General features: G+C 43.4%; 1 protein-coding gene across 1 annotated transcript in view; it reads left to right on the top strand.

Annotated features, from left to right (window-relative positions):
• ITGA9 (integrin subunit alpha 9) overlaps positions 1-27,431 on the top strand; it is a 230,939-nt gene that overhangs the window by 15,445 nt on the left and 188,063 nt on the right. Inside the window, exons 4-13 of the mRNA XM_075053853.1 lie at positions 964-1,087; positions 9,509-9,576; positions 11,909-12,038; positions 13,606-13,691; positions 16,309-16,377; positions 19,616-19,753; positions 21,906-22,011; positions 23,472-23,566; positions 26,586-26,676; positions 27,248-27,293. Coding sequence (XP_074909954.1) covers positions 964-1,087; positions 9,509-9,576; positions 11,909-12,038; positions 13,606-13,691; positions 16,309-16,377; positions 19,616-19,753; positions 21,906-22,011; positions 23,472-23,566; positions 26,586-26,676; positions 27,248-27,293 — 953 coding nt within the window. The remainder of the gene's footprint in view (positions 1-963; positions 1,088-9,508; positions 9,577-11,908; positions 12,039-13,605; positions 13,692-16,308; positions 16,378-19,615; positions 19,754-21,905; positions 22,012-23,471; positions 23,567-26,585; positions 26,677-27,247; positions 27,294-27,431) is intronic.

The raw sequence follows: 27,431 nt of genomic DNA, 5'->3' as shown, positions 1-27,431 counted from the left end.
GATATAAATTGACACATCTACGCTGACTTCAGTGAGTTAGACCAGCTGGAGATATGGCCCAGCATGTGCTCAAGTTCAAAGCCCTTGCTGTTTCACATTTCATTTCCTTTTATTCCAAGTAACCCTGAGCATCAGACAACTTGTGGTTTGCCTGGCAGCAATGCAGTGTTAATTTTTGAAGCAAATGGGTTCTAGGAAGGTGTGAACCAGGCTCTGCATTGCTTGTATCTGTGCCTGTGTGTGGCACTTGTCTCACCTGGACACTTGCTCAGTACTAGTTTAGCACTGGTTTTGCAGGGTGATCTTATTCTTCACTGTGAAGAGAAAGGCACCCCAATCTCTGCAGCTCATCTGCAGCTTGACTGATGTTGCCACTCTTGTTGCCACAAACCTCTGGCATTTTCACTTAAATTCATTACCAGTAAGCAAAGCCCAGCTCTTCTGTCACCAGAAACAAGGCTGCCTTTCCCAGCGAGACAAGCCTTTGACTCGCACATGCATCCTCTGGTGGGATAACCTTCTAATATGGTCTTAGTAACCTTCTGAGTCTTAGCATCCATTCTGATCCTCTTATGTGTATTCTTAATGTCTTTATTGCTGTTTTTCCCCCTTTTCTGACTTGGCTGGGTTCTGTTAGTGCATTTTTAGTTAGAAGAGCATCACTGGCTGTACAGAGTCATACACAGTGAGAGATCTTGAAGTCTGCAGTGTGAGCTCTGTCTTGCTGTGAGACCTGCTGTTTCCCTAGTCATGCATCTGTGAAGGTGAGATCTGAGCTGTGTCATGAGCTGCAGAAGATAAGTGAGAAGATACTTTATCTAGAAAGAGTGGGATGTAGGGAGAGGACAATGGGGTTGTGGGGAGAAGGTGATGCTAGGAGGTCCTGTTCGTGCGTTCTCTGCCTTGGTCAGAGGGCTCTCCTGTGACTCCGGGTCAATAACGCATGTGATATGATCTGTTTAGGCATGTGCGCACCGCTGGAAAAACATCTACTACGAGACAGAGTACATCCTGCCCCATGGCTTCTGCAACATCATTCCCCCCAACCTGCAGCCCAACGGGAGGAAGCTCTTGCCTTGCTACGAAGGTAAGGAGTGTGGGGCTGGGAGCAGGGCTCACCTCCCTTGCTGCACCCTGTTTTACAGCTGCTGTGTTTTCCCTTTATTTCCAAAGCCATCCACACTAACGCTCATTACTGATTTTTTCCTTTTTGGTTTTTGTTTTTGGTAACATACGGCTGCCTTGGAGCACAGCCGGGGTGGTGGTTGGGTTTTGGATGAAGTTGAGAGAGTAGCACAATGACTAAACGGGTGCTGTGAGTTACTGTGCATGGTCACGCTTTACTAGAGGAATAATACATCTCTGAACTGTGTTTTTGAGACAGCAGCTCTCTCTTCCCTTATGTGAATAATCAGTAGATACTGATCTGAGCTTGGCCTCTCATGCTTTGCTGTGGCACAGAGTAAAAATCCTGAATTACATTGCTATGGGGAACCAATTTGCCCATCTTGTGGAACCACTTTCATTTTTGTGTTGTGATTTCTCAGAGGACTAGAGCGGGAGAAAAAGGGCTGCTTTAACACCTTGCTCACTTTGGGGAACTTCTGCAGCAGTTTATATTAAACTGCTGCTGTGTTTTGGGTGCTGTTTGGATCCTCTGAAGGTCTGGATTTGGGGTGCACGGAGAGGGAGGGCTCCAGCTCTGAGCAGTGGGTGGCTGTGCATTGTTGGTTTTGTTCCAAATCCCAAGTGTCAATGTTTTAATTTTCCAGCTTTCTGGTACATGAGACTGGTATCGTGTTTCCTTTCCAAAAGACTTCAGAGAACAGTGTGTTTTGGGTCTCCTCAGCCAAGAGCAATTAACTAAACCAGAGGCATGAGTGTGTTGTTAGGAAGAAGATAGGATATCTTGTAAGATATCTTGACCTTCAGAGAAACATTTGGGGGGAAGCACCCTCTTGGTTTCTCCTTTCTGTCCTGGGCATTGTCTTTCCCCTCTTGCTGTAGGAGCCTGAGGAAGCGTGGGAGTTCGGAGGCCAAGACACAGCAGGGTTTGTTGTGGGCATGACCTCTGATTTTATTTATTTACTTGCTTTTATTCATTTCCCCCCATCCACAGCTGGCAGCAGCCAGCAGCAGGCTTGCTGCTGACATTAGTAAGTGGGAAAGGGATAAGGTGGGGGATGTCCCGGCAAGTTTCTCTGCTGCTGGCGAGCGGCTGTGTCCCAGCTCAGCAGCCTGTGAAGCCAGCTCTGTGGCAGAACTGGTCTGCTCCATGCCCGCTCTTTCTCCTGAGACGGCTCTTCACCTTCCTCTGGGCTTTGCTTCGGGACCTGCCACCGCAAACCCATGCACCTTCTGGAGATGGCAGACACTCATGCGTTGGGCATTTCCCAGCCCTGAAATTGGTCATTATTTGAAATGTGAGGGATTTTGTGTCTCTTGACCCAGCCATGCCAGCTGCTTTGCAGCAGAATACAACTAAACTATGTAAGCCTTCCTGTTGTGAGCACTGTCCTGCTGTATTTGGTTGGGGTTTTTTTTGTTGTTGGTTTTTTTTTTTTTCTCTTCTCTCTCCCCTCTCCTGTCAGCAAAATTGGGATAAGGCCTCACACTGAGGTAATGAGCTGCAAATCATCCAATATTAACTTTATGGTTAACATGCACATGCAGTGACGCTGCCGTGGCTACTTCTGAGCCTGTGGCACTGCTCCTGCACTGCCTTAAAAGCGGCTCCCCTGAAGCTGTGGTGAGGAGGTGGTTTCTGGAAGAGATGAACCGCTTGTGTTTTTCTGTGCGTCATGTCTTTGGAGTAAAACTGCTGCTAATCTGACAGGATATTTGCCAGGAATTGCTAGAAAATAGAAATGTGTGGGCCTAGTACATGCAGAGCAGCCAGTGGAAAGTTGGCAGGGTTGGTGCTGTACAATGTTGGCTTAATTTCACTCCATGCTAGAGTAAAAATTGGAGGTTTGGGACTGATTTTCTCTCCCCCCACCAGACATGAAATCACAAAGTATCACGAGGGATGGCTGCATTTGTTTACTCCTGGATCTTTTAGATTTCAATAAAATAAGCTCAAAGAGAGAGACAGCCGTGGTACGTCATGCAGAGGGATTCGTTGTTTGAGGTTTGCTGTGAAATAAGATTGCAGTCATCCTTGTAACTTTTTTCCTTCACTTTCTGGAAGCAGAAGAAGCAATTCGCCTCCACTGACACTGAGAAACAGCCCAAAGGGGAGAAGCGGCGAGTCTGATAGGGATAATAAGCATGGTGCATAATGCAGCTGAAGTGCTGCCACACCGAGAGCCTCTGCGGCCATTGCCGGGAGGCTGCCAGACCCATAGCTGCAAACCCTGCACCCGGGAGCATGCCTTTGCCTGCCGAGATCCCAGCATCTCGGCCTTCTCTGAGACTTGCCATGTGTGCACGGGTGCAGGTAGTCGCGTGCTCGTTTCCAGAAGCCCCATCATTAGCACAGCTAAGGCAATAAGCCCAGTGAGAGGCTGGTGTGGCTGCATGGTCCGCAACCAGAGCTGGCTGTCGCCTAACTGGCGAAGGGTGCAGGCCAGTCGAGTGCCCATCAGCAGTCTCCATTCATCTCTCTGTGTGTGTGTGCACATGCACCTGCAGACGGATTATTCACTTGTATAAGAAAAGTCTTGTGCCAGAAAGGGAGAGGAGTCTGACCGTGGGACAGACGTACTTAATGCATACAGTATGTTTTCCCTCCACATAAAACAGGCTTAATAATTAAAGATAAAGGAAGAAATGGAATTTTCCTGACTGGATGGTAGTGGTGCAACAGCATAGTAGTCTCAATCCATCTTATTCTTGTCCGGCTTCCCTGAAAGGGCTGACAGAAGTCTGGAAACGATTGAGAGCTAATGAGAACAGCAGCAAGCCTAATAGTTAAATGCAATCTCTCTGAGTAGGAACTAATCTGGTTTATATGAGCTGGATGTCCTTTGTGGTATAGCTGGCTTATGGAGCCACAGTCTTCCAGGCAGTGCTTTCACTTGGTTATTTTTCCCCATAGTTTTAATGGCCTTCCAAAAAAAGGGAGCTGCCTCTTCATTCCCCTGATGCATTCAGTTTGCAAAGAAGAAGGGTGGCTGTGTCTACTGTGAGAAGCAGCCCAGCTGGTGGGGAGAGATGGGGTGTCTTCCTACTCCTCTGCGGTAGGAGTTGGTGGCGGAGGTGGGGAAGACTGATGGACCCTTTGGTTAGTAAATGAGGGGAACAGCACATGCTCACATGTCTCGCCTCCAAAGGGATAAGCAAGTTTTCCCACAGGGTCCAGACCACATCTGGTTTTCTGGGAGCCATCAAAACATCCCTGCTTTGTGGTCCAGACCCACTACCACAATGCTGGGTCAGAAAGATTACTACTGTTGCATCCTAGAGCAGTGAAACACTGTAAGATAGGAAGGAAGAAACTTCCAGTGCAAATGATAATTTACTGTAACTGTCCACTTTGCTTCCATCTGTCAAGATGGTAGATACAGGATTTTATTGCACCCTGAAGCTTATGCTATGTTATGACATTGAAGTTTGCTTAGAGACTTTTAGAGTGGTTTGCTTGGAGAAGAAGTTGAGGAGCATTTACCTTCAGAATCGTCACACATCCCAGCTTATCCTTTTTTATTTGTATATTGTTTTATCCAATTACTTCTCCTCAGCCTTACTTCTCTTATAACCTGAGAGCATCATGGCTACAAACCACTACCACTTTCTTCTCTTTTTTGCTTTATGTATTTATTCATGGCACATCTTCAAAGTCGCAGAGGCAGCCGCCTCTTCCAGACTTGGCCTCATCTTACTGCTTTGCTATCAGTTGTTGCCGCAGCAGTTAGTTTAGTGTCTTGTGGTCTGTGTAATCGGGGGTGCACAACAGTCTGCAGGCAGACAAGAAAGAATAATAAAGTATAAAAAAGGATCTGTTCATGACAGCAGTTATTGCCTGGAGCTACGTGGAAAGTACCGAATCCACTGCATGCGCTATCTAAGCCTCACGCAAATGTTGCTACTCAGGTGTGCAAGAGCTGTGAGCCGACACAGTAACTGTGCAATTTCCTGCTGGTTGGTCATCTCACTGCGTTGATGGATGGATGGATGGCAGCGTCGTACAAGTGACAGGTGTCAGTAGTGCGCACTGAAGTGGAGAGGAGGTAGAAGCAGTCTTGGTTTTCATGCCTTTTGGGCTCATCCACTGCTTGGGAGAGGCAGACTGGCTTTAGGGAGGAGGCGGAAGTCTGTGATGCTGGGATGTGACTGTCCAGGACAGGGTGGCTGTGCTGGGCTGTGACCATGGGTGCATGGCTGGAAAGGAGCCCCGCTTGGGTGTGGAGTGGGGTGGGTATGCTGCCACAGATGAGAGTTAGGTGGGCTGACAAGGAGAAGGGATGGTTTTGTGGTGAAAGGGTTATGTTGGAATCCAGGAGCCCAGTGTCTGTCCAGGTGAGGCTGCTGGCCCCCTGAGGAGGACTGTGTCTGTCTGGATCCCCCTGAAAATGTGCTGATCTCTGCTCTGTGTCAGTGGAGCTTTAAACGCTCAAATAGTCTCAATGTCTGGGGTGTTTGGGCCTCTGTGCTTCTGTTCCCTCTTGCGAAATGTCACTAAAGCCATTTTTTCTCTCAGAGGTGTTAGGAAAACAGGTTAATCAGTGCGTGTGATGTTCTCTGACCCCATAATGATGCAATGGAGTCTTGATACCTATAGGGAGGAAAGGAGGGTCATTGCTTTGCACCGTGTCTGTGTGTCATGCCGCACTACTGTAATGAATCCATTTCTTCCTCTTCTGTAAGCTCCTTTCTTTTTTTTTTTTTTCTGAGAAGCATTGTCAGGTATTTATTAAAGTCAAAAAGTTTTGATGTCTTTTCTTCAGTTCACAGAAGCAGTGGTTGTATCCAAACTCTGAATTTACTTGAACTGCTGCAATCCCATCTGTCCACTCTTAAAACCAAAGCATAACTAGTTATTTAAGTTATATGTAGGGCCATTAGTTTGAGCAGATAGTACTGGCAATATAAGTGACTTAAAAAACACCAAACAACACATAAAGCCATGAACAATGTCTGTGAAAGTATGAGCTTCAGTGGACGTACCAACTTGGTTTATTCTACAACTTTTTAAACCACCAAATCTTTCCCATTCCTTATGCATTGCAGTTAGTAGTAATTTGGTTCATTTAAAGAGTAATTGTTTTTCATTGCCTGACAATGAAAGCAATAATGTGTGTGTTTCTGTTCTTTCTAATACATATATTGCTGATTTTCATCAGCTGTGTTGTGTCCTCTGATGTTGGGAATTTTGTTTCAAGTTACTCCTAGATCTGAATTTGGTTGTCTTTTTTTTTTTTTTTTTTTTTTTTTTAATTTAAAGTAGGCAAAATTTATATTATAATAAAACAATGCTGTGAATTCGATAAGCTTTTTGACTTGATAGGAGAAACGGTTTAATTTTTGTGTATGTATTGTTTTATTGGAAGAAAATCTTCTGTTTACCCTAAGAAATGAAGCAATTTTGCATGTTTGTTAAACACAACCGTGTGAGGCTACGGATCCACCCACCACTCTTCAGTAACTGTCTTGTTCCATTGCTAGAGCTGCTTCCCTTCCTTCTGCCGCCCTATGATTTTGCATGCCCTTGGTTTTTCTTTGCAGCTGAATTCAGGGGACGGCTCGTGGGCGCCTTTGGATGGGGCCTCTCAGGCGGCTGGAGTTACACGGGGCGGTGGTTCGGAGACCTTCAGGCCTCACCCAAGTCTATGGCAAAGCTGTGATGGCTGGAGAAGCCGCCATCATGTCTGAGGCTTTTAGGTGTTGCTGAATTGTGAAAAAAGTTCTGGAAAGCCTGTTTATAAAAGGAAAGAAGGAGAAATTTGAAAATCCAAAACAAGAAACAAGTTTTGTTTGCCTTCCATCGCGCGCTGAGGCATTGCCCGCAGTCATGTCATTATTCACCTGACCTAAATCTTTCACTGCGCAAGTTAAATATCCTATGGCTTTTTTCCTCTTTCATTTTAAAGCAAATTGAGCTGTGTGTTTTTTGAAGGAGACACTTAAAGAAACTGTGAGCCAAGCATAATACAATTTTATAGGGAAATACAACATTTTAAATCCATCAAATTGTCAGCGGGGCCCACTTGCAGCAGTTGGTTACAGGCCTGACACAGAGAGCCATCGAGGCTTGCTCTGAAAAGAAATGTATGCATAAGAAATCTTATTTCCTCATGTCCCAGATGATGGGCTCATTTGGCTTTTAAGAGACCGTACCCTGGCCAGGGTCATGAGTAAGATCTACCAGGGACCATGGTCTCTAGTACCTAAGGGGATGGTGGGCCCTGTGGTCTCCTGGTGGGCTGGGGGCCTGGCTGGCAGGTCGGGTTGGCCATGGCTGTGCGGACCTGGGGTGGCTTTTCAGGCATCAGCCTGAACCCCTCTAGCTCTCCATCAAAAAATATATATACCCTGTAAAGTGGGATTTAAGAAGGCAGTCTCTAAAGCCTTGAGCTCTGGCATTGCAAAAGCTTCCTGCCAAGTTTAGCAGGTAAGGCAGAAGGATACTTCCAGACCTCCAGGGTGACAGTGGCTAGTGGCATTTTGTTTCGAATTACAGTAAGTTGAGTGCAAAATCAGGGAGAGGCAAGGTCTGTTCACACTTCAGTACATCATGTGAAGGGAACACCTTGGCTGGAAGTGAAAGCATCTGAATAGGATGGATGTGGAACTTGCTGCATTTCATCCTATGCAAGGGTGGGAATCCAGCTGTAGCGAAGACAGGGTCTTAGGATGTGCACAGCATTACTCTTCAGGAAATACAGAGGGAGAAACCTTATCTCCCCGGCTCTCTGAATAAAAGAAATGTTCATATCGATAAACAGATTTTTTTTTTTTTTTCCAGGCAAGGAGTGCCTGGCTCTATGAGAGACTGTACATGGAGAGCTAGTAATTCAGAGCCCCAGCGCTTTCTGAATAGCTGTGAGCAAATATGGGCTTCATTTCTCAGTGGAATTGTTGTTGTGCATTCCCACTAGGAAACCCAAGTGTGCTTCTCGGCCTCCTGCTCTGCTGGGACACACATCTGCTTTGGCAGGACCCTGCCTCAGCCAAGGGCGTTAGGCATTTGAGCTGTAATTTGTGGATCAAGTCACTGTTCTGCATGGTGTCTCCAATTAAACCTCCCCCCTGTGCAACTGGTATGACCTCAGCAAATTCCTTAAAATCTGAGCATCTTTATGATGTTAGGAGGAGACTATATATAATATATAAAAGGGGAATGGGGTGTGTGTGTCTCTCTCTCTATATATATGTATATACACACACATACAATGTTTTGAAAAAATTCTGTGAGAAGGCAGCAGTTTATGATGAATTCCTTTTGTTTTTCAATAAGATAAAATGCAGTTCAAAAGGAACGTGCTTGGTTCCAAAGAGGCAATTTGCTCATTGATTTCATTAAAATTTTTATCATTTAGCAATGAGTTAATCGTGCTTAAAAAAATAATTCACAATTACCAGGCTATATGGTGAGTGTTTTTGGAGCCTGAATTACTGTAATACACAGGAAGTAGCAGTATGCTGAAGCTGGGCACTCGTTATTACGGTAAATATTTGAAAATAATGCTTGGGAAAAAACCTGCAAAAGTTCTGATCCAGCTCGAAGTTTCAAATGCTCCTAAACTGAAAGTGTTTGGATTAAAGCAGGATGGAAAGTTATTTTCTCCCCCACCCCAAACTTAATGTATTTGTAGAAATATTTTTTTCCTCTTCTGCAAAAAGATAAAGTAAAAATTCCTCAGGTTTGATAGGAGAAACAATTGCTACATAAAATACAGAACCAAAAACTGTGGTGATGCTGGTTGGTTCCCCTGTGAACTGGGAGCTCTGAGCAGGTGGCTGTGAAAAGCAGCAGACCTGAGCATCCCTCAAATGAGACTGTTGTCTGATCACTTAGGAATGCAGCACCCTCTCCTCACTCACTGCCTCCCTTCTGGGGGAGAAGGCAGTGAGTGAAGAAATGTTTATGTGGGGGGCTCTGGTGACTGTCATTGTAGGGAAAAATCACTTTGTTTCTCTGAGGTAGTGATGGGCCTGAGGTTTAAACCTCCTAGTGCAGGGTTGGCGGCATGCAGGCATGTGCATCACCTTTTGCTGCCCCCTTTCCAGCTGTGCTGCTCTGGTTGCCAGAAGTGGAAGACTTCTGATGCACCTTTACTGGGGTGATGCTGCTGCTGTTATCATGTTACTGTGATACTGCTTGTTTAGCATCTCTCTCGGCAGCATGCTGACTGTCCCCCCGGTTTCAGGCCCCTTGCTTTAACCCCCGATGTGGGTGAGGATGCTGCCATGGTGCACATTGGTGGCAGATCCATTGATAAACCCAGGAGCCCTGCGTGGTGGTGTGTCTCCAGGCTGTGTGTGTGGCAATGCAGATGGCTCAGGTAGAGAGTGCATGCCATGCCAGGGATGACCATGGTTTGTTTTCTTCCCTCCTCCCATCCAGAGTACAAGAAGAAGTACGGAGAGGAGCATGGCTCGTGCCAGGCAGGGATCGCGGGCTTCTTCACTGAGGTGAGCAGGAGTGCACGCACGGAAGGGATGGGGTTGATGAGCAGCTCTCCTGCTGCATGCCCCAGGAGGGGAGTCCCGAGCACGGCTTGGACAGCGGGCTGAGCACTGGGCATGGTCCCTTCCTGCCAGCAAACACCCTCCTGCCTCGTACAGCCTCCCGGGTACCTGCATCTTGCACGCCTGCCCGGTGGTTTGTATGTAGGTGTATATGTCTCTCAAGGTCTGTGGACAAGAATGAATGAATTGACTCTGGGAAATGTCCTCAGGGAATGTTTTTTTATTGTTTACATCCCAAAACTTGCATAGAGATATTTCTGTGTCTAACGTTAGCTCTTTACATTAAGTGATGATGTAAAACAGTCCTCCCTGAACAGTTTTGTTTATGTATGTGTGCATGTGAGCATATGTACGTACGTATGTGAATATCTGTATGCACATACATATATGTACATAAGATAAACACTTTTTTTTTTTTTTAGTTCTGCTTCAGTTCTTTATTGCAAAAAGATGGGGAAAAAATAGTGTGGTAAAATATATGCTTCAGAGCTGTTCTAAATACTGGAGCATATTCTTTCCTCGACAGAAGTCTATCAGCCATGTTTCAGTTATGTCAAGGATGAATTTGTTCCCTTATATATGAATTGATGGGGTTTGGTAACATTTCAGGGTTGGGTTTTTTGGGGTTTTTGTTTGTTTGTTTGTTGTTGTTTTGTTTTAAAAAAAAAAGCTATTTCAGTGTCAGGCTCCTCGTTACTGTCATGTCAAGTATATACTCGCTCCTAATTATATATGCAGTAATTTGCAGAATTTATTGTCCAGGCTGATAAAAGCATAATAAAGGTGTCATCTCTGAAATGGCAGAAGGTGATTTCTGAGTAAACTGGGATGGCAGGCAACGTTGCTACAGTGGCAGTCTTGATAACTGGATGTTCAGCCAGCAGCAGCTGTTTCCTGGCTTGTTTGCTCTTTCCAGCCTATTTTTGTTCCCATGCTTTAAATCCTTCTTTGCTACCCTAGTTCAAAAGATATGTTTGAACTTTCATTGCTTCAGCCTGATGGCAGCTCACTGAGCAGGAAACACAGATAAATGGCTTTTTGGGTCAAACAGGCAAGCCCCTACTGTATATTCAGTGCTGCTGATGGTAGTCATTCCTGCCGGTAAATGATCCCTTGACCTCAAGGGCATGGCCCCTCCCAAGGAAAAAAAGCTGTTGCCAAGCATATCCTGCTCTTTGGTCGGGTTTGCAATCCTGTCTCCATCGTCTTATTAGAAAAATCCCTTGTTTAACATCTTGCCCCAACTGGAACTGGTCACCTGAAGGGATCCCGGGCGTGGGAGCGTTTTCCCACAAGGATGGAGTCCACCCGTGGCCTTGCATTGAACAGAGATATGAGGCAAAGCAGCTGTCATCCTGTCTTCCCCAGGGATGGAGAACTTACCTAGGGTTAATGCTCCCCAGGCTTAATTTGGTCCCTTGCTGGAGGTATTTAAAACCACATCCACGAGTAAGGTTTCCCCACAGGGATGCTGAATGTTTTGGGGCAACGTTTTCTCAGTCTCTCTTGCATGCAAATGTACCTTGGATTTTGATTCAAAAGCGTTATCCATGAGCATCTGCCTTTGAATGCTGGATCAAACTTTGCCTGATTTCTAGTCTTTTAAAACCCTGAATCATGCTGGGTGTCTCTAATGAAATAGAACCAGATTGTCTCTCAAAGAGCAGAGCGTATCTGAGGACAGAACAAGGCAAAAATGTTCCAACCATGACATAACACACACCCTGTTTTTTGAGTGCATGGCAGCTCTTTAGCTTCAGAGTAGTAAAATCAAAATCCTTTGTGCTGTGTTCTTCATGACACAGATTGGTGTAGCATGTCAGCCAGCACTGGGGCACGGTCTGTAGCTAAGTGGTGGGTCTCAGTGGGCTGGCACTTTTCTGCCACTTGGTGAAGGTATTCTGGAGGATGGTTGGGAAAGGCAGCAGGCAGATAGAGATTTTTGGGAGGACTGTGTTGTCAGGGATAAGTTTGATGGTTAGTAAGGGCAAAGAAGGTCTTCTATTGAAGTGGCAGAACAGTGAGCAGAAGTGGGCCATAAAAGGGGAGACCATGTGTCTCTAGGGTGTGTGCAGTGACCTCAATGCTTGGGAAGAAGGATACTATCTACATGCACACATAATAGAGATTGTTATAGATGGACTTATAATTGGTGTTTTAAGTTAATATCCTGTCCCTTCTCCGTTACTGTGTAAAGCATGAATTTTTGTCCAGTTTTGATACTTATTTTTTTCCCCATCCTTTCCCCCATACCCTTCTGTTTTTCCTGTTGCAGGAGTTGGTCATCATGGGGGCACCAGGATCTTATTATTGGACAGGAACTGTCAAAGTACTGAATCTCACTGACAACACATATTACAAGCTGAACGATGATGCTGTGATAGCCAGGCGGTACACATACCTTGGTAAGCAGCTCTCTGGTGCTCACTGTGAGAATGGATCAGTCCAATAACATATTTCAAGGCTTTGATGCTATAAAGTTAATACTGATTTTTTTTTTTTTTTTTGGTGGTGTAGAGTATTTCTATGAAAAGCGTGAAAGGAAAAACATCTGAATTAAAGGGTTATCTACCTGGAAAGAAATATAAGCAAATAAGCAGCCAGAATATTCCACTTTTGTTAGCTTGTTTTAAAAAAATGTTGCTGTAATTTTTTTGGACTAATACAGAAAATGCGTTTCGACTGAAAAGCAAGTTGGATGGTAGTGGGCCTCCTACATTCCTGCTTTTGCCTGTGATGGACAAATTATTTGTCATTGGTTAGGCTCCACGTCTGCTTACACCTGTCTTTAAAATGGGTACAACACATAATTACAGACTGTATATTGCAGATACAAATTTATTTCAACAAAAATTTCACCATATAAATGAGTTATTGTCAGCAGAAGGAGGTTGTGAAAGGATTGGCTATAGGTTTGAGTACATCTTTAACTCAGTTGGGTTTACTTGCTCTAAAACCAGCTAATGTCCCAAAAATACTTCCACCTAGTCCCGAGTGCCTAAGACTGTTGAGACCTAGAAGGCATTTCAGTCAGTAGTTTGATATTGTTTGACTAAAGACTCACACTGGCCTCACTTTTTCCCTTTAACCTTTAGTCTTTGAAAAAATACCACTTGGAAGATGCTGCTTGGTGATAGCTAAATGAGGAGTGTATATATACATATTTAAGGACATAAATAGATTTTGCTACTGCTAGACCTGAATTATAGTATTTGCCATGTAGACAAGAGCCTCAATAATTTACAGCAGAAGTGCAAGGCAAATCCAAGGCTGTCTTGGAAGGAAAGCACTCTTCTTTAGTTATTGTATATCATTTTAATATATCAAATAAGACTGAATCTTTGATCTCCTTTCAAATACACTCCTTCTTGTTTTGATCTATCCTCCCATTTTTCTTCTTGCCTAAACAAAAATCTTTTTAAGCCATTAACTTCTCTGACCTCTTTGCCTACTGTCCTCTACTCTCCCCCGCCTCGACCAAAAAGGCACATAATTTTCCAAGACTTCCTGGGCAGTGATTTTGGCCGAAGGAGGACGCTTCTGTCTGGTCAATGGGGGACTGTTGCTCTTTGACATGATACTTTCTCTGCAGCGGTGTGGTCTGTTTACTCTGTTTCTGTGTGCCTGTTCCTGTTTTACCACTTCCCTTTCTGGACTCACAGTTACCAGGCTGCTCCCTGTACCTGCTTCATGTGTGCCTCGTTCAGCTTCACACACCTTTCTTCTCTCAGCTTTTGGAAGAGCGCTGGAGGGCATACTGTCACTTCCCATCGCTGTGAGCTTTTGAGCAGAATATTGGTGCATCCTGAGCAGGATGGTTGTTAACACTAACAATGTGTAGCCCAGGAGGAGCAGTGAAACCCAATGAGCGTGATCCAGCTGGCTGACCTGTTTCTCAGGCTCTTCCCTTTCGTGATTATTTGTTTATTTATGTTCTTTCTCCTCTCCCGCCCCACCCCATCTCCCGCTCAGGATATGCAGTGACAGCAGGTCATTTCTCTCAGCCGACTACCACGGACGTTGTAGGAGGAGCTCCCCAGGATGGAGGCATCGGAAAGGTGTGGCTTTTTGTCAAACAATAATGTGGTCAGATGCAACGGGGCAAAAAAAGTAATACTGATGCAGTTCCCATGTGTCTGAGAAGCCAAGAGATTTTTGTCTACAGGGTGGTTTTGGAGCACTGAGCAGGGGAGAGGTGAGATAGTTTGATGAAGTCATCAAATTTTCTTGACCTGTCCCTCTTGGTGCCTCACATCCCTCACCCCTCTCTTTCCTCTCTCTCCCACCCAATCCTTACAATAGTTATTTTAACGAGACACAGGCAACATTTCTTTCACACTACTTTTGTTTAGGATTTGTAACATATAGGTATCCCTTAAACCTTGCCTGGAAATGACAAAACTTGGAAAAAAGAGTGTCTTATGCTTGTTTTCTTCATACATTTGTCTGTTTCAGTATTTACTTCAGATTAGCATCTCCCATAACATGAAAAGCCATTTACTAGGCAATTTGATGTCTGTCTTAAAACTTTGTAATGTTTAGTGGATTAGAATCTGGGTTTCTGCCAGCTTTACTTAGAAGTGTTGGTGATAGTCTCTTGAGAAGGAAAAAAAAAAGGGGGGGGGGGGATCCTGTAGGCATACATACGTTCGATGTCCCAAAGATGTAAGCCAGTGAATGGCTAGATGGAAATGGCTGGTGAGTTAGGTGTACCTGATGGTCCTGTGCTGAATACCTGTCTGCTGTCGGGGGAGCCGGTTGAGGGTGAGTGCTGTGACCCTTATATACTTCTGAACCAAAGGTAGAGAAGTGGGAATGGGGAGAGGGAGAGAAGGGATGTGAAGAATCTGCTTTTGTCCCTCTTTCTTCAAAATCCAATCCTTTCAGAACCTGCTGCCACCATGTGCTTGAGCAGAGATGTCCTGCAGCCCCCTTTCCATCTTCCTCCCTCTGCCTCTCCTGCTTTATAGGGACATGAGTTATAGCTGAGTCATAACAGTAAGGAGTAAAAGGTCTCCACTACCAGGATCACTATCCCTTGGTTTAGGCAGATTATTTTGGGTAGTAACCATGTCTCAGGGGTAGCAGCACAAGTGGGGAAAATGGAATAAAAGTAGAAGATGAACTTTGTACGTATACCTCACCTGGCTTGACTAGGACATATGGGATATGGCAGCAGCACAGTTGCTACTGAGAGGACATGTGCATGGGAAAGACATAATTTCCTTATCCTAGGTGCTATGTTATGGCTGCTCCAATGCACCTTCCTTCCAACCTGTTTTCTCTGTGGAAAAGATTTAATTTCTGTACAAGGAGGGGGAAAAAAACAGCTGCTAACATGAGATCCATGAGAAAGCAGCTGGCCCTGTAGTGTAAAGGCTACTGCTTTAGTTGCAAAAGGTCCTGTTATTCTCCCTTTGCATGGTATGTGGGTAGCAGGAACGCATGGCAAAGGAGTGGTAAGAGGTGTTGAGTACAGGATGTTATGCTGAGCAGTCCTGTTGTGCTTTCCACACTCTCTAATAAGCTAATCCTTTCTACTTCCCTAATAAAAAGTGATTAGTGTTGTCACACCCTTTTCACTGAAGGTAAAGCCAAGATACCTAATGAGACCGAGTCATTTTTCCAAAGTCACCAAGGGTGTCATTAGTTAAGACTGGGTTTGAAGTTGTGACACCTGGCAAGCTGCTTTTGCTGCTAAATGTGCCGCCGCAAAACCTAGGGAGTCCTTTATATCTAGAGCAATTGTCTGCAGTAAATCTGTGCTGTGTTCTGAGCTGAAAACAGCTTTGAACTCTGTCTCACCAAGTATTAATAACTTGACACATATTCAACTATGTCAAGTGATTGGCTCCGCCACGTGGCCTTGGAAGTAAGGGATCCTCTGTCCTGCAATCTGCATGAGCACCTGCTAGGAGGGAGCCTGTCAAATGCTGGAGGAGTCTCAAAGGCTGATTGAGTCAGCCTTTCTGCCAAAGGGAGTCCCTTTCTACAAGCCATGCATTTTAGGTCTTAAATTTTGGTACAAGGTCCATTATTGAACTCATATCAAAACTTTTATCCCTGAGAGTTCCTGGTTAAACAGTTTCTCCTGTGGAAACAAGCAATGAGTGAACTACATTTGAATAGTTTTCTGATTTACAGGTTGTTTCAGACAGAAACAGTGCAAATGCCTTGGGTGGTCTGATTGGGATTTCTACTCCGATCTTTGCTAAAGCATCATGAGGTTTGCAGCGCAGTATGTGCAGGCACATGTCCTTGAGAAGGGAAGGCTGGATAAGGGAAGGGGAGCAGGGTTATGCCTTTTCAGCCTTTTGCCCTGCTCATTTCCAGGCAGTCTCCAGATGCCACTTGTTTGAGAGTTGGAAAGTTCCTTTATTAGGTGCTTTTAAATACTCACATGTGCACATACACACATGCACACCAAAGAAAGTAGGTGACAAGATACTATTCAAGCATTTCTCATAAGACCCCTGTGATTCATCAGAAAAATGAGGAACTCTATCTTTTGTCTTTTAAAAGAAGATGGAGCAATAAGGTGGTCATGAAATTGGATCTTGGCAATAGTCATGGCCATGATCATGATTTAGATATTATTTAGGAAGCATCAATGCTGTACCATTATGTGCTTCATAGTTAGTATTGGTTAACTTTTTTTCTTTTTTCACTTTTCAGGTTTATATTTTCAGAACAGACAGACGATCAGGCTCTCTAGTAAAGATTTTCCAGGCTTCAGGAAAAAAGGTGAGCTTTTATGTATGTGTGTTTTATTTTAAGGGATGGAGAAGTGGGAAATAATGGCAGGGTCACCTCAGAGCATCATTTTCATTCCACTGCTTCATGAGTTGTCAGGCAAATTCTGTTTATTTTTACCTCCCAGAAGACCTAAACCTATTGTACAGACCAGCTGTATACCCTTTCTCCTGTAGCAGTCATGACTGCAAAGTCTGCTTAGTGCCCATGTGACTGAAATTAAAGGTCCTGCTGAAAAATGCACTAGTGGGTCTCTTTAGCATTATGCAACTGTAGCAGCGCCTTCTGAGATGTGGGAATTGGGGTGCCAGGTGAGCCTTGACGCACATTTCCTCTTAGTAGATGTTACTGGGAGATGTGGGTAGCCTGGAGCTTAGTTTAATACACAAAGCCCCAGTCTGTTTTTCTGTGTCCTGATGTGACAGGGGGGATATTAGAGTTACGCTGTCATGTGGAGGAGCAGCTTCGTTACTTCGAGATGATGATTTCACCCTTCCCACATGAATCAAGTCCTGCGTTTTGCTCTTAGGACTGGTGTCTTAGACCTGAACCACACCACACCACTGCCGCCCCCCCATGAAATTTAGTGAATGCTAGTGAGATCCAGCTCCCCTCGTGCGCTGTTGTGTTTGAGTGGGGAACAGCTTGTGTTCTTTACTGGGGGCTTGCTGGAGATATGTTGCAGGGGAAATGAAGTGGACAATATGTCTAACTATAGGTAACAACAAAAAGATGTCTTATTTCAAATACTGCAGTGAGGAAACAATAGCCCTTACCTGGGGTTGCCTGTGCTCTCCTGGAAGGAGAGGAAATACAGAAGAAAAAGGTTACTGGTGGCTTCTGGCTCTAGGAAGACATGCCACCCTCAGAGGGTTCTGAAGTGTCTGATTGTATCATCAAGTTGGGAGTGTTAGCATGTTTTGCTCTTTTTTCCCAACAAAACACAGTTGCAGTCTTTAAAAACATGCCTGGTATAGGGGAAAACTGCAAGTATGTGTAGATGGATGGTGTGACTTGTATTTTAGGGCGTCTCCAAAATTTGTCTTTCTCTGCGCTAGCAGAATTGCAGACATCTTGAAAGGAAAAGACCTCCCGGTTCATCCAGGGCACCTCCTGTGTTTGATTGCTTCCTGTTAATTTCTTTCCCTGTTGACTTTTAAATGTCCCTAAGGATGTGTTCCTGGAGAACTATTCCTCAGCCTGATAAACAGAGCTATCAGGAAGTTTCCAGATCTCAGCCAAAACTTTCCTTTTTCAATTTAATTGTGTTATTCTTGTATATAACTTAACTAATCAAGTATTTACATCCTTCAAGTACTTCTAGGCTGTCATCTCCTCTTTCCCCATTAGCATCTGTCTTCTACAAATTCTCTAAAATCCAAATGATAATTTTATTTTAAAGAGAAGGCTGTCCTAAATCACCCTTTCTTTGTTTTGTCATTGAAATATAACCAGACATGCTCAGCAATGAGCATTGCCTCGAAATGAGCTCTCACAGAATGCTGTGTCCTTCCCAGTGGTGTTAAAGTTCATTGCTCTGACATTCTTACTAGACAGACATTAAAAGCAGGCCAGTGTCTCCCTTCCCTTTTTTTATTGCTGGAGGCTGAACTAGGAAATCAGATGCAGACAAGAAAAAAAGAAAATGCAGTGCCTTGTTAAAAACGTTAAGTGCACAAACTTCAGGTTCTCACAGCAGCATGACCTCACCCACACTGCAGACATACCATGTTGCAGTTAAGTAAATAATAGCCTTTCCCTGAAAACTGCCTGAATACATAGTGAAATGCTTTTCATAACTTTTGCTCCTTACCCAAGAGAAATTTGTTTTAAAACCTTAGTGGATTAAAAAAGAATAAACAAATAAAAAATCCACAAGGGAACTTAAGCTACAAAATAACTGGAATCAAATGATGTTTGAGGTCTGACCTTAAACCCACACAAACACAAAAATCTGAATTACAACTGAAACTCTATCCTTAACTCACCCTGCTATAGTTAGCAGCTTTTAAATCTTATGGACTGCATAGAATAGAGTTGCTACTGCCCATCTCTTAGCATGCCCAGGAGCTCTGGCTCGTGCACCTAAACTTACTAGGCATGGAAGGCTGTGGGTCAGAGATCCCCAATGAGGAATGTAAAAGCATGCGAGAAATGTGATTCATTCTTTTTAACCTAAATAATTATTTCTGTAACCACAATTTTTCCTACTATGTAAACAGCTCTCATTTTCAAATAAGAAGTGGTATCTTTTAATTTTTCCTTTGGAAGTTGCTTTTAATTTTTAAACTATGGTTTGTAGTTGGTCTCAAAGAGTATGCCTTGTGGTACCTAAGCAGAAGTGGATGAAGTAAGGGTGGAATATCATTCTTGTTTTTGGTTTCCTTTCAGTGTTTAAATGTGTTTTGAAATTCGTAATGTGGGTGCCAGCTGGGAGATTGTTAGCATTTAATGTTAACCTGTATCAAAAATTATGTAATGAGATTAATGTATTTCTTAAATTTAAGCAATTAAGTTTTATCAAGCAATAATAACTGGAGACTGAAAGTGGCTTAGGTTTTTTGTGTATCAACTGAAAAGCTTTTATTAAAAGTCATCTTTCTGTGTCAACTCGCCTGCCTGTACCTGAGAGGAAAGACTGTGATCAAAACCCACAACCAGTACTGCTGTTTGAAGGTGACTGATACAAATAGATACAAACAGAGCAGGGGAAGATAGGCCACAATGAAGAGGTAATTTTAGATGCCTCTTTTTCATGGATACCCTACCCCTTGCCTATTTTTCTTTTTTCTTTTCTTTATTTCTTTAAGGTATCCCCAGAAGATCTGTGGTACCCAACTTGAAGTCTCTTTAGGAAGTCTGGCACTGGGCATGACTAATCACTAGCCAGGTCTTGGTTCGGGAAACTTATTTCACCCCTCTCTGATTTTAAGCATTTGACAAGTGAAAGCTAGTCTAAGAAAGCTCTTTAGTGTCTCACTTAAGCATGTCCCAGGGTATAAATTTTATTCTGTTGGTAAATTATCCAAGCTGATACACTGTACAGTAAAGTGTTTAATTCCTGCCAGAATTATCCCCTAAGCTTTCTCTGTAGGAGGGCTTGTGAGTGATAAAGCAGCAAGTCATCATTTGAAATAAAAAAAAAAAAAAAAGCAGCAAATGCCTAAATGACTTCCTCCTGTGTGTGGGCAGATACTGAATGCTTTGTTGTGACTCGGCTTGGTTACAGATGGGCTCTTACTTTGGCTCCTCCTTATGTGCAGTTGATCTGAACTCTGACGGGTTGTCAGACCTGCTGGTCGGAGCACCTATGTTTTCTGAGATCAGAGATGAGGGTCAAGTCACAGTCTATATCAACAGAGGAAACGTGAGTATGTACAGGAGATGACTTGGTAAGGGATGAGGCCGTGGGTCCGCGCAGGGTAGCGCTAATGTCCTTCCAGCACTGCATGGTTAAACTCGATGTCTCAGATAGAGGGGCTCTGGATGTCTCTAGCAGAGCATGAAGTCACGGAAAACTCATCTGGTATCATGGTTTCCCAGACACCAGCCCACATTCATCACAGAGCTGTGAATCTTTCAAGGAGGTCTGGGAAAGTTTCTGGTTTTATGTTGAAACTTGGTGGTATTTGTGGCTTTACATGAATCTGATGCCAAAACCAAGTAAGAGTCAGCAGCTTTGGCTGAGTGTTTTGCGTAGTCACTAGGACCTACAAATTAGAACACAAATGTCTGGGGATTTAGAAGACCTTGTGAAGAGAAACCAGAGATTGAAATCATGTTATATTTGCATTATGCCCCATATATAGACTTTAGGGGAAGTTCTTATCAGCCGATGCTGTTGGATTTCACGTGATCCAACAACAGTCTTGGAAGAGTCTGAACTTTCTTGCATTGGCAAAACAAGATCATTCTTATGTTGTGTTTATAGGAAAACAATGGTTGTTTACATATTATTAAATATTTGATATTCAGGTCCCAAACCTGCTGTCTCAAAGGAGGAGTTGTTATGGACTAAAATGAAATTGGTTTTCTTCATCAGTATTTTGTGGACTTTAATGTATGGATTTTGTTTATGCTAAACTTAACATTCACCACAAGTCCTATAGGCAGCATTTGGGAGACTTCAGAATTGCTTTTGGTGTAAGTTTATTTTCTATTATCACTCCTCCTTTAAATGAGCTTTACTTTGTCAGTCTGATCCACAGGCTGTCCCACTTATATTCCAGTGTTGCTGCTGGGTCCTCAGGATAGGGTCCAGAATGCCAAGCAGATAATAACCAACATTTCCTGCTCACAGTGAGAGTATGCATGAGTTAAGTTTTATTTTTTATAAAACAGTCAAGAACCTAGTAGGGTTTTCTTATACTCCTGCTTCAAGAATTACTTGCAGAAGCAATAGCTTGCAGGATTGTGGGTTTTATTTTGGTGTTTGGACTTTTTAAACTCTGTTTCATTCTGCAAGCACCATTGCTGAAGAGGTCATTGCAGTGGATCAGAGAAAACTGCATTATAATACAAGCATGTGTAGTGATGCTGGATTTAATACATGTATATTTTGCCCTTTCCTGTGAGGACTGCAAAGAAGTGAGTTGCACATACAGGCCTGCCTGTCTCCTCTCTGTTGTGTTTCAATTTCATTATGTGGGATTTTCTTAAAGTCAGCAACTCCCCGCAGCCAAGAAAAAGATTTTATTACATGTTCCAGAGGGCAGTTTACTCTCATTCACAAAGCAAGCAAAAACAAAACAAAACAACCCTTGAGGTGGGTACAGAGTTGGATTGCGTAACTAAATTTTGTTTTCTTGTGGAAATGTTTCTTTCCCCTTGAGGGAAGGCCGCAAGAAACTAAAGCTTATGTATCTAACCAGAAAGTGGGTGGGCAAGAAATACCAGATCCATATAAGGCTTCTCATGGCATAGGAGTACAAAGCTACTTTATTCTGAACTTTCCTCTGTCTCTTTATTGCATTAAGTCCCTTTCCTTATTCTTCATTTCGGAAGGCTTTTGGGGGACTTTGCTTTAATCCTTCTGTCCAGTACTTAAAAAGTTTTCAAATCCAATTGCCCAAATGTTCTTTGCTTAGGGGAAAATTCCTCTTAACTCACTGGGGTTTAGCTGAATAAGCCTTGACTGAGGATTTCACTCCTCGGATGTAATCTGCCAGTAGAGCAAGCTCTGGGCTGTTACATTTTAGGCATCAGAAACCTTCGTGAGCTCCCCAAGCCCTATGACTGCATTTAGTTACATCACTGAGTTATCCTTTAGTTAATTTAGCATTTTAGTTATATCACTCATATGCTTCTCTCCCCCTTCCCCCTTTAAAACTAAAAGACAGAAGATGGTTAAAAAAACCAAATAAATTAGATTTTTGGTGCCCAGGCAACCTGTGTGCAGTGAGGGTGAGAGTCAGACTGCAGCCCTGCCCCTGGTGCTACCAGCAGCTCCCACGGGGAGAGCTCACCTCGTCCAGGGCTCACACCATTTCCCTGACCCTGTTTTATTTCCTACTTGCTAGGGAGTGCTGGAAGAGCAGCTTGTCCTGGATGGTGACAGCACATACAACGCACACTTTGGGGAGAGCATGGCCGCCCTCGGTGACATCGATGATGATGGCTTCTCAGGTCGGTGCCATTTCCTCCTGGGCCTTTTCCCTGGAAATACGAGCGGGGCTGGCAGCACTGCCAGTCTCCTTGCATGGCTGCATGCCACGTGGCATCTATTGCTCCTGTGGACCCGACCAGCACCTGGGCTTGTGCTAAGGATAAATACGCTTGTGTGGGATTTGTCTGCTAGAGCCTTTTGTAGCTGATTGTCCTTGATGTGCATTTAGTCCGTGGCCAAGCAACTTGCATGCCAGTCTCATTAACATTGCTTTACTTTCCTTGCTCTTGCATTTTATTCTTCGTGTATGGTTTATAAAAGGCTTTAGATACCCACGCCCCAAACAAAACAGAAACCTATGTCTGACTTCTTTCTTCTTTCCCATTTCCTTATGTCTTCAAGCCTTTCCAGTTTTGTTGACATAATCACGTTTTCTTATCATGAAGTGTAATTAAGAAGTAGCTTCTCACTCCTGATAGCATGTACTCTATTAATAATTTCTCTCCTTTGCTTTATTCTACCCCTGCTCCTTTTGCAGGCTGCTCAGTGTGAGGCCCCATGCTGTGATAGCAATAGGTGAGAGCAAAGTGTTGAGGCTGGCACCTTTTCTGCCCTGATTTCTGGCAGCACAGATTAAGGACTTCCAAATAAAGGCTGACTTACTCAGTGTGTGCCTGGATTTAGGCCACTCAGGGCATGTTATTCCATTAAGCTTAACCCAACCTCACTGCAGGTTGCCCTCCCAAATGGTGGCCATGCTCTTCCTCTGCACTTGGACATGCATTTTTGTGTTCTTACTGCTGCTTGTGGGTCAGTTGTGGTGATGGAGAGACTGCAGGGTTGTATCAGTCCTTGGATATGAAGCCATTGGGAAGAGTTTAATTTTAGCAGCTGTGTAGTCACTAGAGCTAACTAGGAGAGGAGAATGGGAGGTGGGATCACTCTTTCTGCAGGAGTTTGCATTTAAATTGGATCAAATGTAATTTGAAAGTGCACCCTCAGCAGCCTTTTTTTCTTCCTGCCTGTCTATTTTATATACCCAGCCTCAATTTGGAGCCTTGGATTTTCAAGCAAACTTAATGTAGTGCTATAATAAATGTTTTGCCAATGCTGTTTTGGTTCACAAAACTGATGTTCCCCTGGGTTGGAGATTTTTATATGAAAGGATTCTAAATTAAATTTTTTCAGCATGGTCGCTGGTTATTAAACACATTTTCTTAACAAGCACATGCTTCTAATTAGGCACAACATAGCCACATGCATGTACAAATTCATATACATTTGTGTGTTTTTTTAAGTTTATCTTAACAGGAGCTCTTCGTTAAATCAAACAAGTTCCTTCTAGCCAGGTTCATGTGAGCCGCTGATCATCTTAATCATGGGGAGCTATTTTCCTATGGATAGCTGGCTTCTAAAATTGGGAAAAAGTTGGATTAATAGAATGGGTTGTGAAATGTTTATAATCTGTACTGTTTTACAGATGTTGCCATTGGAGCGCCTAAGGAGGATAACTACATAGGAGCAGTGTACATTTACCATGGGGATGCCAATGGTATTGTACCTCAGTACTCTATGGTATGTGACACTATCGTTTACGATACCTATCTGAAGTCACTTTCACAGGGCCTGCAGAAATAAGCCATATGTAGGGGTCCCTTTATAGGTGGCCTCATCATAGCCCTACATTGTTTTCTCAGTCCTGGTTTGAACATGGCTTCTCCCAAAGTTTGTCCATATCTATGTTGTTGGGTAAAATGATATTAGGAGATATTTTCCACTGTCTTTTGTTACAGTTATCAGCTGTAGCTTCCTTCTTGAAGCAAATGAAGTCTTGGGGTTTGAATGTCAGTTTTTAGAGATAGTACTGCTGCAGAGGAGACATGAAAACCCTGGAGGGGCTGAGCATACAAATTATGGAGAAGCCAGTGGGGAGCTGGGAGGTTGCACTCTCCTCCTGCAGAAACAGGCTTAGCGAGGAAGAAGAGGTACTAAGTTTTCTTTTGTACCCCGCAGAAGCCTCTTTACCCATTTTGTTGGCACTGTCCTTGTGATGTGGCAATTTATCACATGGCTTTTCTTGGGTGCCATTCCCCTGACCATTATTATGAAATAAAATCTTAGCTAGGATATGCTATAGCATCTTGTGCAGAGATGACACAGTGCAATTTAGCTACTGTAGCCAGGCAGTAGAGAAAACAAATTTATGCTCATGCTGCCCAACATGTGTCCCCTAGTCTCTGTCTAGCACATTTCTTTTTTCAGAGAGCCTGAATCTTCCCTCCCTCCGTGTGTTTGAAGTTCTGGTTGTTTTGTTGCTGGGTGGGATCCTTCACAGTAAATCAGTTTAAGCAGAATTAAAGAGTTTAGTGGTTATATTGGAGACTCTTCTAACAGACCATAGAAGTTTAGTCCTTTTTCCTTTTACCATGTATATGCCATGCGCTGCTTTTTAGAAAAAAGGAAGTTAAATTACTCTTTATGAACACTTCTAAAATGCACTAATGTGTGGCATGTGGAGGATTCTGCCTGTTTCTTGCTGAGAGCCACTGGTTTGGAGGTTCTTCTCTGGCTGTTGAAAAGCATGGAGCTTTCCAGCTCTTGCTGAAAAGGATCAGATTTTTTTTTTTTTTTGATCATTCATGGGAAAATTTTGCATTTTTGAAAGAGGACAGATCAGCAGGGTGGGAAGCAAAACATCCTGCTTGTGATCTCTCCCTCCTCATTAGAGCAAGGCCAGCAGACATGGCGTGTGCCTCTCCGCTTGGTCAGTGGGACAAAGCCCAGCTCAAGAGGGAGGCAGGGTACTGTGGTCATTGACTATTGATACTATTCCTATCGTTGTCCCATGTCCTGAGGCAGCCAAAGGGGCATCACTTACGGGCAGTGTCTCTCTGACCCTTCCCAGGGTCTGCTGCAGGGCACCAGACATACCACCAGTTCATCTCCCACTTGCAACCAAAAAAACTGTGTAACAACTTCAGCTCTTTACTTACCTGCCCTGGATTTGAACCCAGAGGTGAAAGACTTTTTGTATCTTCTTGCTATATCCCTGAGCCATGTCATGGAGCCCAGAGCCTTGCCCTGGATTTCCATTTTTAAAGAAGCTGAGAGAGGTGGAGGGGGAGCCTGCAGGGTATATGTTTTCACCCGTTTCATTTTGTTAGCTTCCTCCTCACCCCTTTTCTTTATTTAAATCGCTGATCAATGTCGTTCCCTCACATCCCTTCAGCAGCTTTAGTGGTGGCTATGAGCAGAAGCAGCTTAATTGGCTTTGTGGCCTGCTGTTTTCATTCATGGTACTTAAAAGTGGAGTAGCATTATACCTCTGCCTTCTAGGCTGTAATAGCCTGCAGATGTCCGCTGGGAAGTTTGCAGGCGGGATTTACCACCCTCACTGGGACCCCCCCAAAAATGTGATACAAGTGTAATGTGGGAAGGAAGTTACTTCCAGTTGTCTTAATCTTATCTGCCCATGAGTAGGAAAAGGAGATCCGTACACAGCGAAGCACTGGTTTCCCTTTAAACTGGCTGTCAGGACTGCAGGATATCTTTCTTCCCCTCAACTTGTGGTTTTTTTTCCATGAATTTCCTGTCTGACCTTTTGTTCAATATTATGTCCTTTTATGGGAGGGCCAGGAAAAGCTGGTCGCATGTCACATGCTGTGAAGCACCACCAACAGCCTCGAAATTACTTTGTGGGGTAGGTTTCCTCTCTGTAACTTCTGCATTCAGATGTTGGTTTGAGTTCAGGTCTTCCGTTGGTGGCCCAGCAAAATGAATGAGGGCTGGGAGACATCTGATTGCTTTCTTAGAAAATGAGATTTTGATATATTAATTTGCTTCAGACAAAGGCATTTACAATTCAAAATGTTTAGAGAAAGTTTTTGTGTTAGTAATTAAAAAAAAAAAAGAAGCTCTGTTAGAAGTTAATTAATCTTTGTGTTGGGGAGGCAGAAATGAGATACAGCTTCCAAACGGACACAAAATACTGCGTAATAGCTGATGGAAACCAGAATTTCCAAGTAGGATGAAAATTAATCATTTTGACTTTAAGTATGCTGGCAAACTTTGTGAAAAGGAATGGTTGTGCAGGATTTTCTGTTTCAATTAATCAATTTTGTTAAGAGGCTGCTTAAAACTTTTATTTACAGAAATAAAGGTAATGCAAAAAAAAAAGGAAAAAAGAAAGAAAGAAAAAAAGATAAAATCTCTAGGGTGCAGTTAAATTCCGCTCCCTCTGTCCCCCCAAAAAAGCTGTTTGATGTGTTCTTTGTTTTGCTTGGGTCTGCATGAGGATTGTAATGCAGGTGTGTTTTTTAATCCAAGTCAACAGTGGCTGCCTCCTAGCCCAGAGCAGAAGGGCTTCCTGCAGTTGACAGCCTTCCTGCTCAGGGCTGCGTGGGTGAAGTGCGAGCCTGCAGATATGCAGCACTTCCAGCCCATAGAAGAGAGCCCTGGTGACCATGAAAATAAGGCTCGAATTTTTTTGGGGTTTGTGGTTGTTGTGTTTTTCTTGTTTTTTTTTGTTTGTTTTGTTTTTTTAGAGGATTCTTTGTGTTACTGACGGATTTCACTCATGTGTTTTCCACTGCAGAAGCTGTCTGGGCAAACAATAAACCCGATGCTGCGGATGTTCGGCCAGTCCATATCAGGGGGAGTCGATATGGATGGCAATGGTTATCCAGGTACGTCCGCTACTCTGGCAGTGAGAGCACTGGGGAAACACAGCAGCAGGCTGAGAAAACAGCAGAGCTGATCATTTCCAGGTTGCTGGTTCCTGCCATTGCGGGAGGCTGATGAAGCTGAGCATTTTCTTCTCTTTCCCCTCTGTTATTCAAAGCTCCTGATAAGAATTTGAGCCGATTGCTGAATTCGGGTGTTTGGGCAGTCATGATGAATAATTGAGATATTAAAGCAGAGTATTTCAGTATCTGTCCAAGGTTGTAAGTTTCTTGGAAGCTGCTCAGTCATGATGACAATCTTGAAAAAAAACCACAAAAACACCACCAAACAAACTAGACAATAATATAATAGTAATAATAAAAATCAAACAATGCAGTAGAAGTGAAGTAACATCACAGACCTAATCCTGCAGATATAATATTTAAGATGTAATGATATTTGAAGGGACTAACTGGCTGATTTAAGTCAGAAAAATGCTTTTTTTAGATATATGCTCTGTAATTTAGGAACTGATTTGAAAGAACTGAATTCTATGCCTCCTTTGTAACTGTCTCAATGTTACAAAAATTTCAGATATGACTGTTGGAGCCTTCTTGTCAGACAATGTGGTACTTCTGAGGTGAGATGAATGTCTTTTTCATACGCTGTTGTCTTCTTTTTGTCTGTTTTCTGTTTGTATCTTATGTCATCTAAGTCCTCCCCCACTCCAATTTTCTCCCTATTTTATTGTGGTCAGAAGCAGCAAGCTGGATTACTT

This window comes from Buteo buteo, chromosome 2 (genome assembly GCF_964188355.1).
Source record: "Buteo buteo chromosome 2, bButBut1.hap1.1, whole genome shotgun sequence".
In the NCBI taxonomy this organism is placed as follows: Eukaryota; Metazoa; Chordata; class Aves; order Accipitriformes; family Accipitridae; genus Buteo; species Buteo buteo.
The sequence above is the reverse complement of the archived record's forward strand: the minus strand, read 5'-3'. Positions and strand labels throughout refer to the sequence as shown.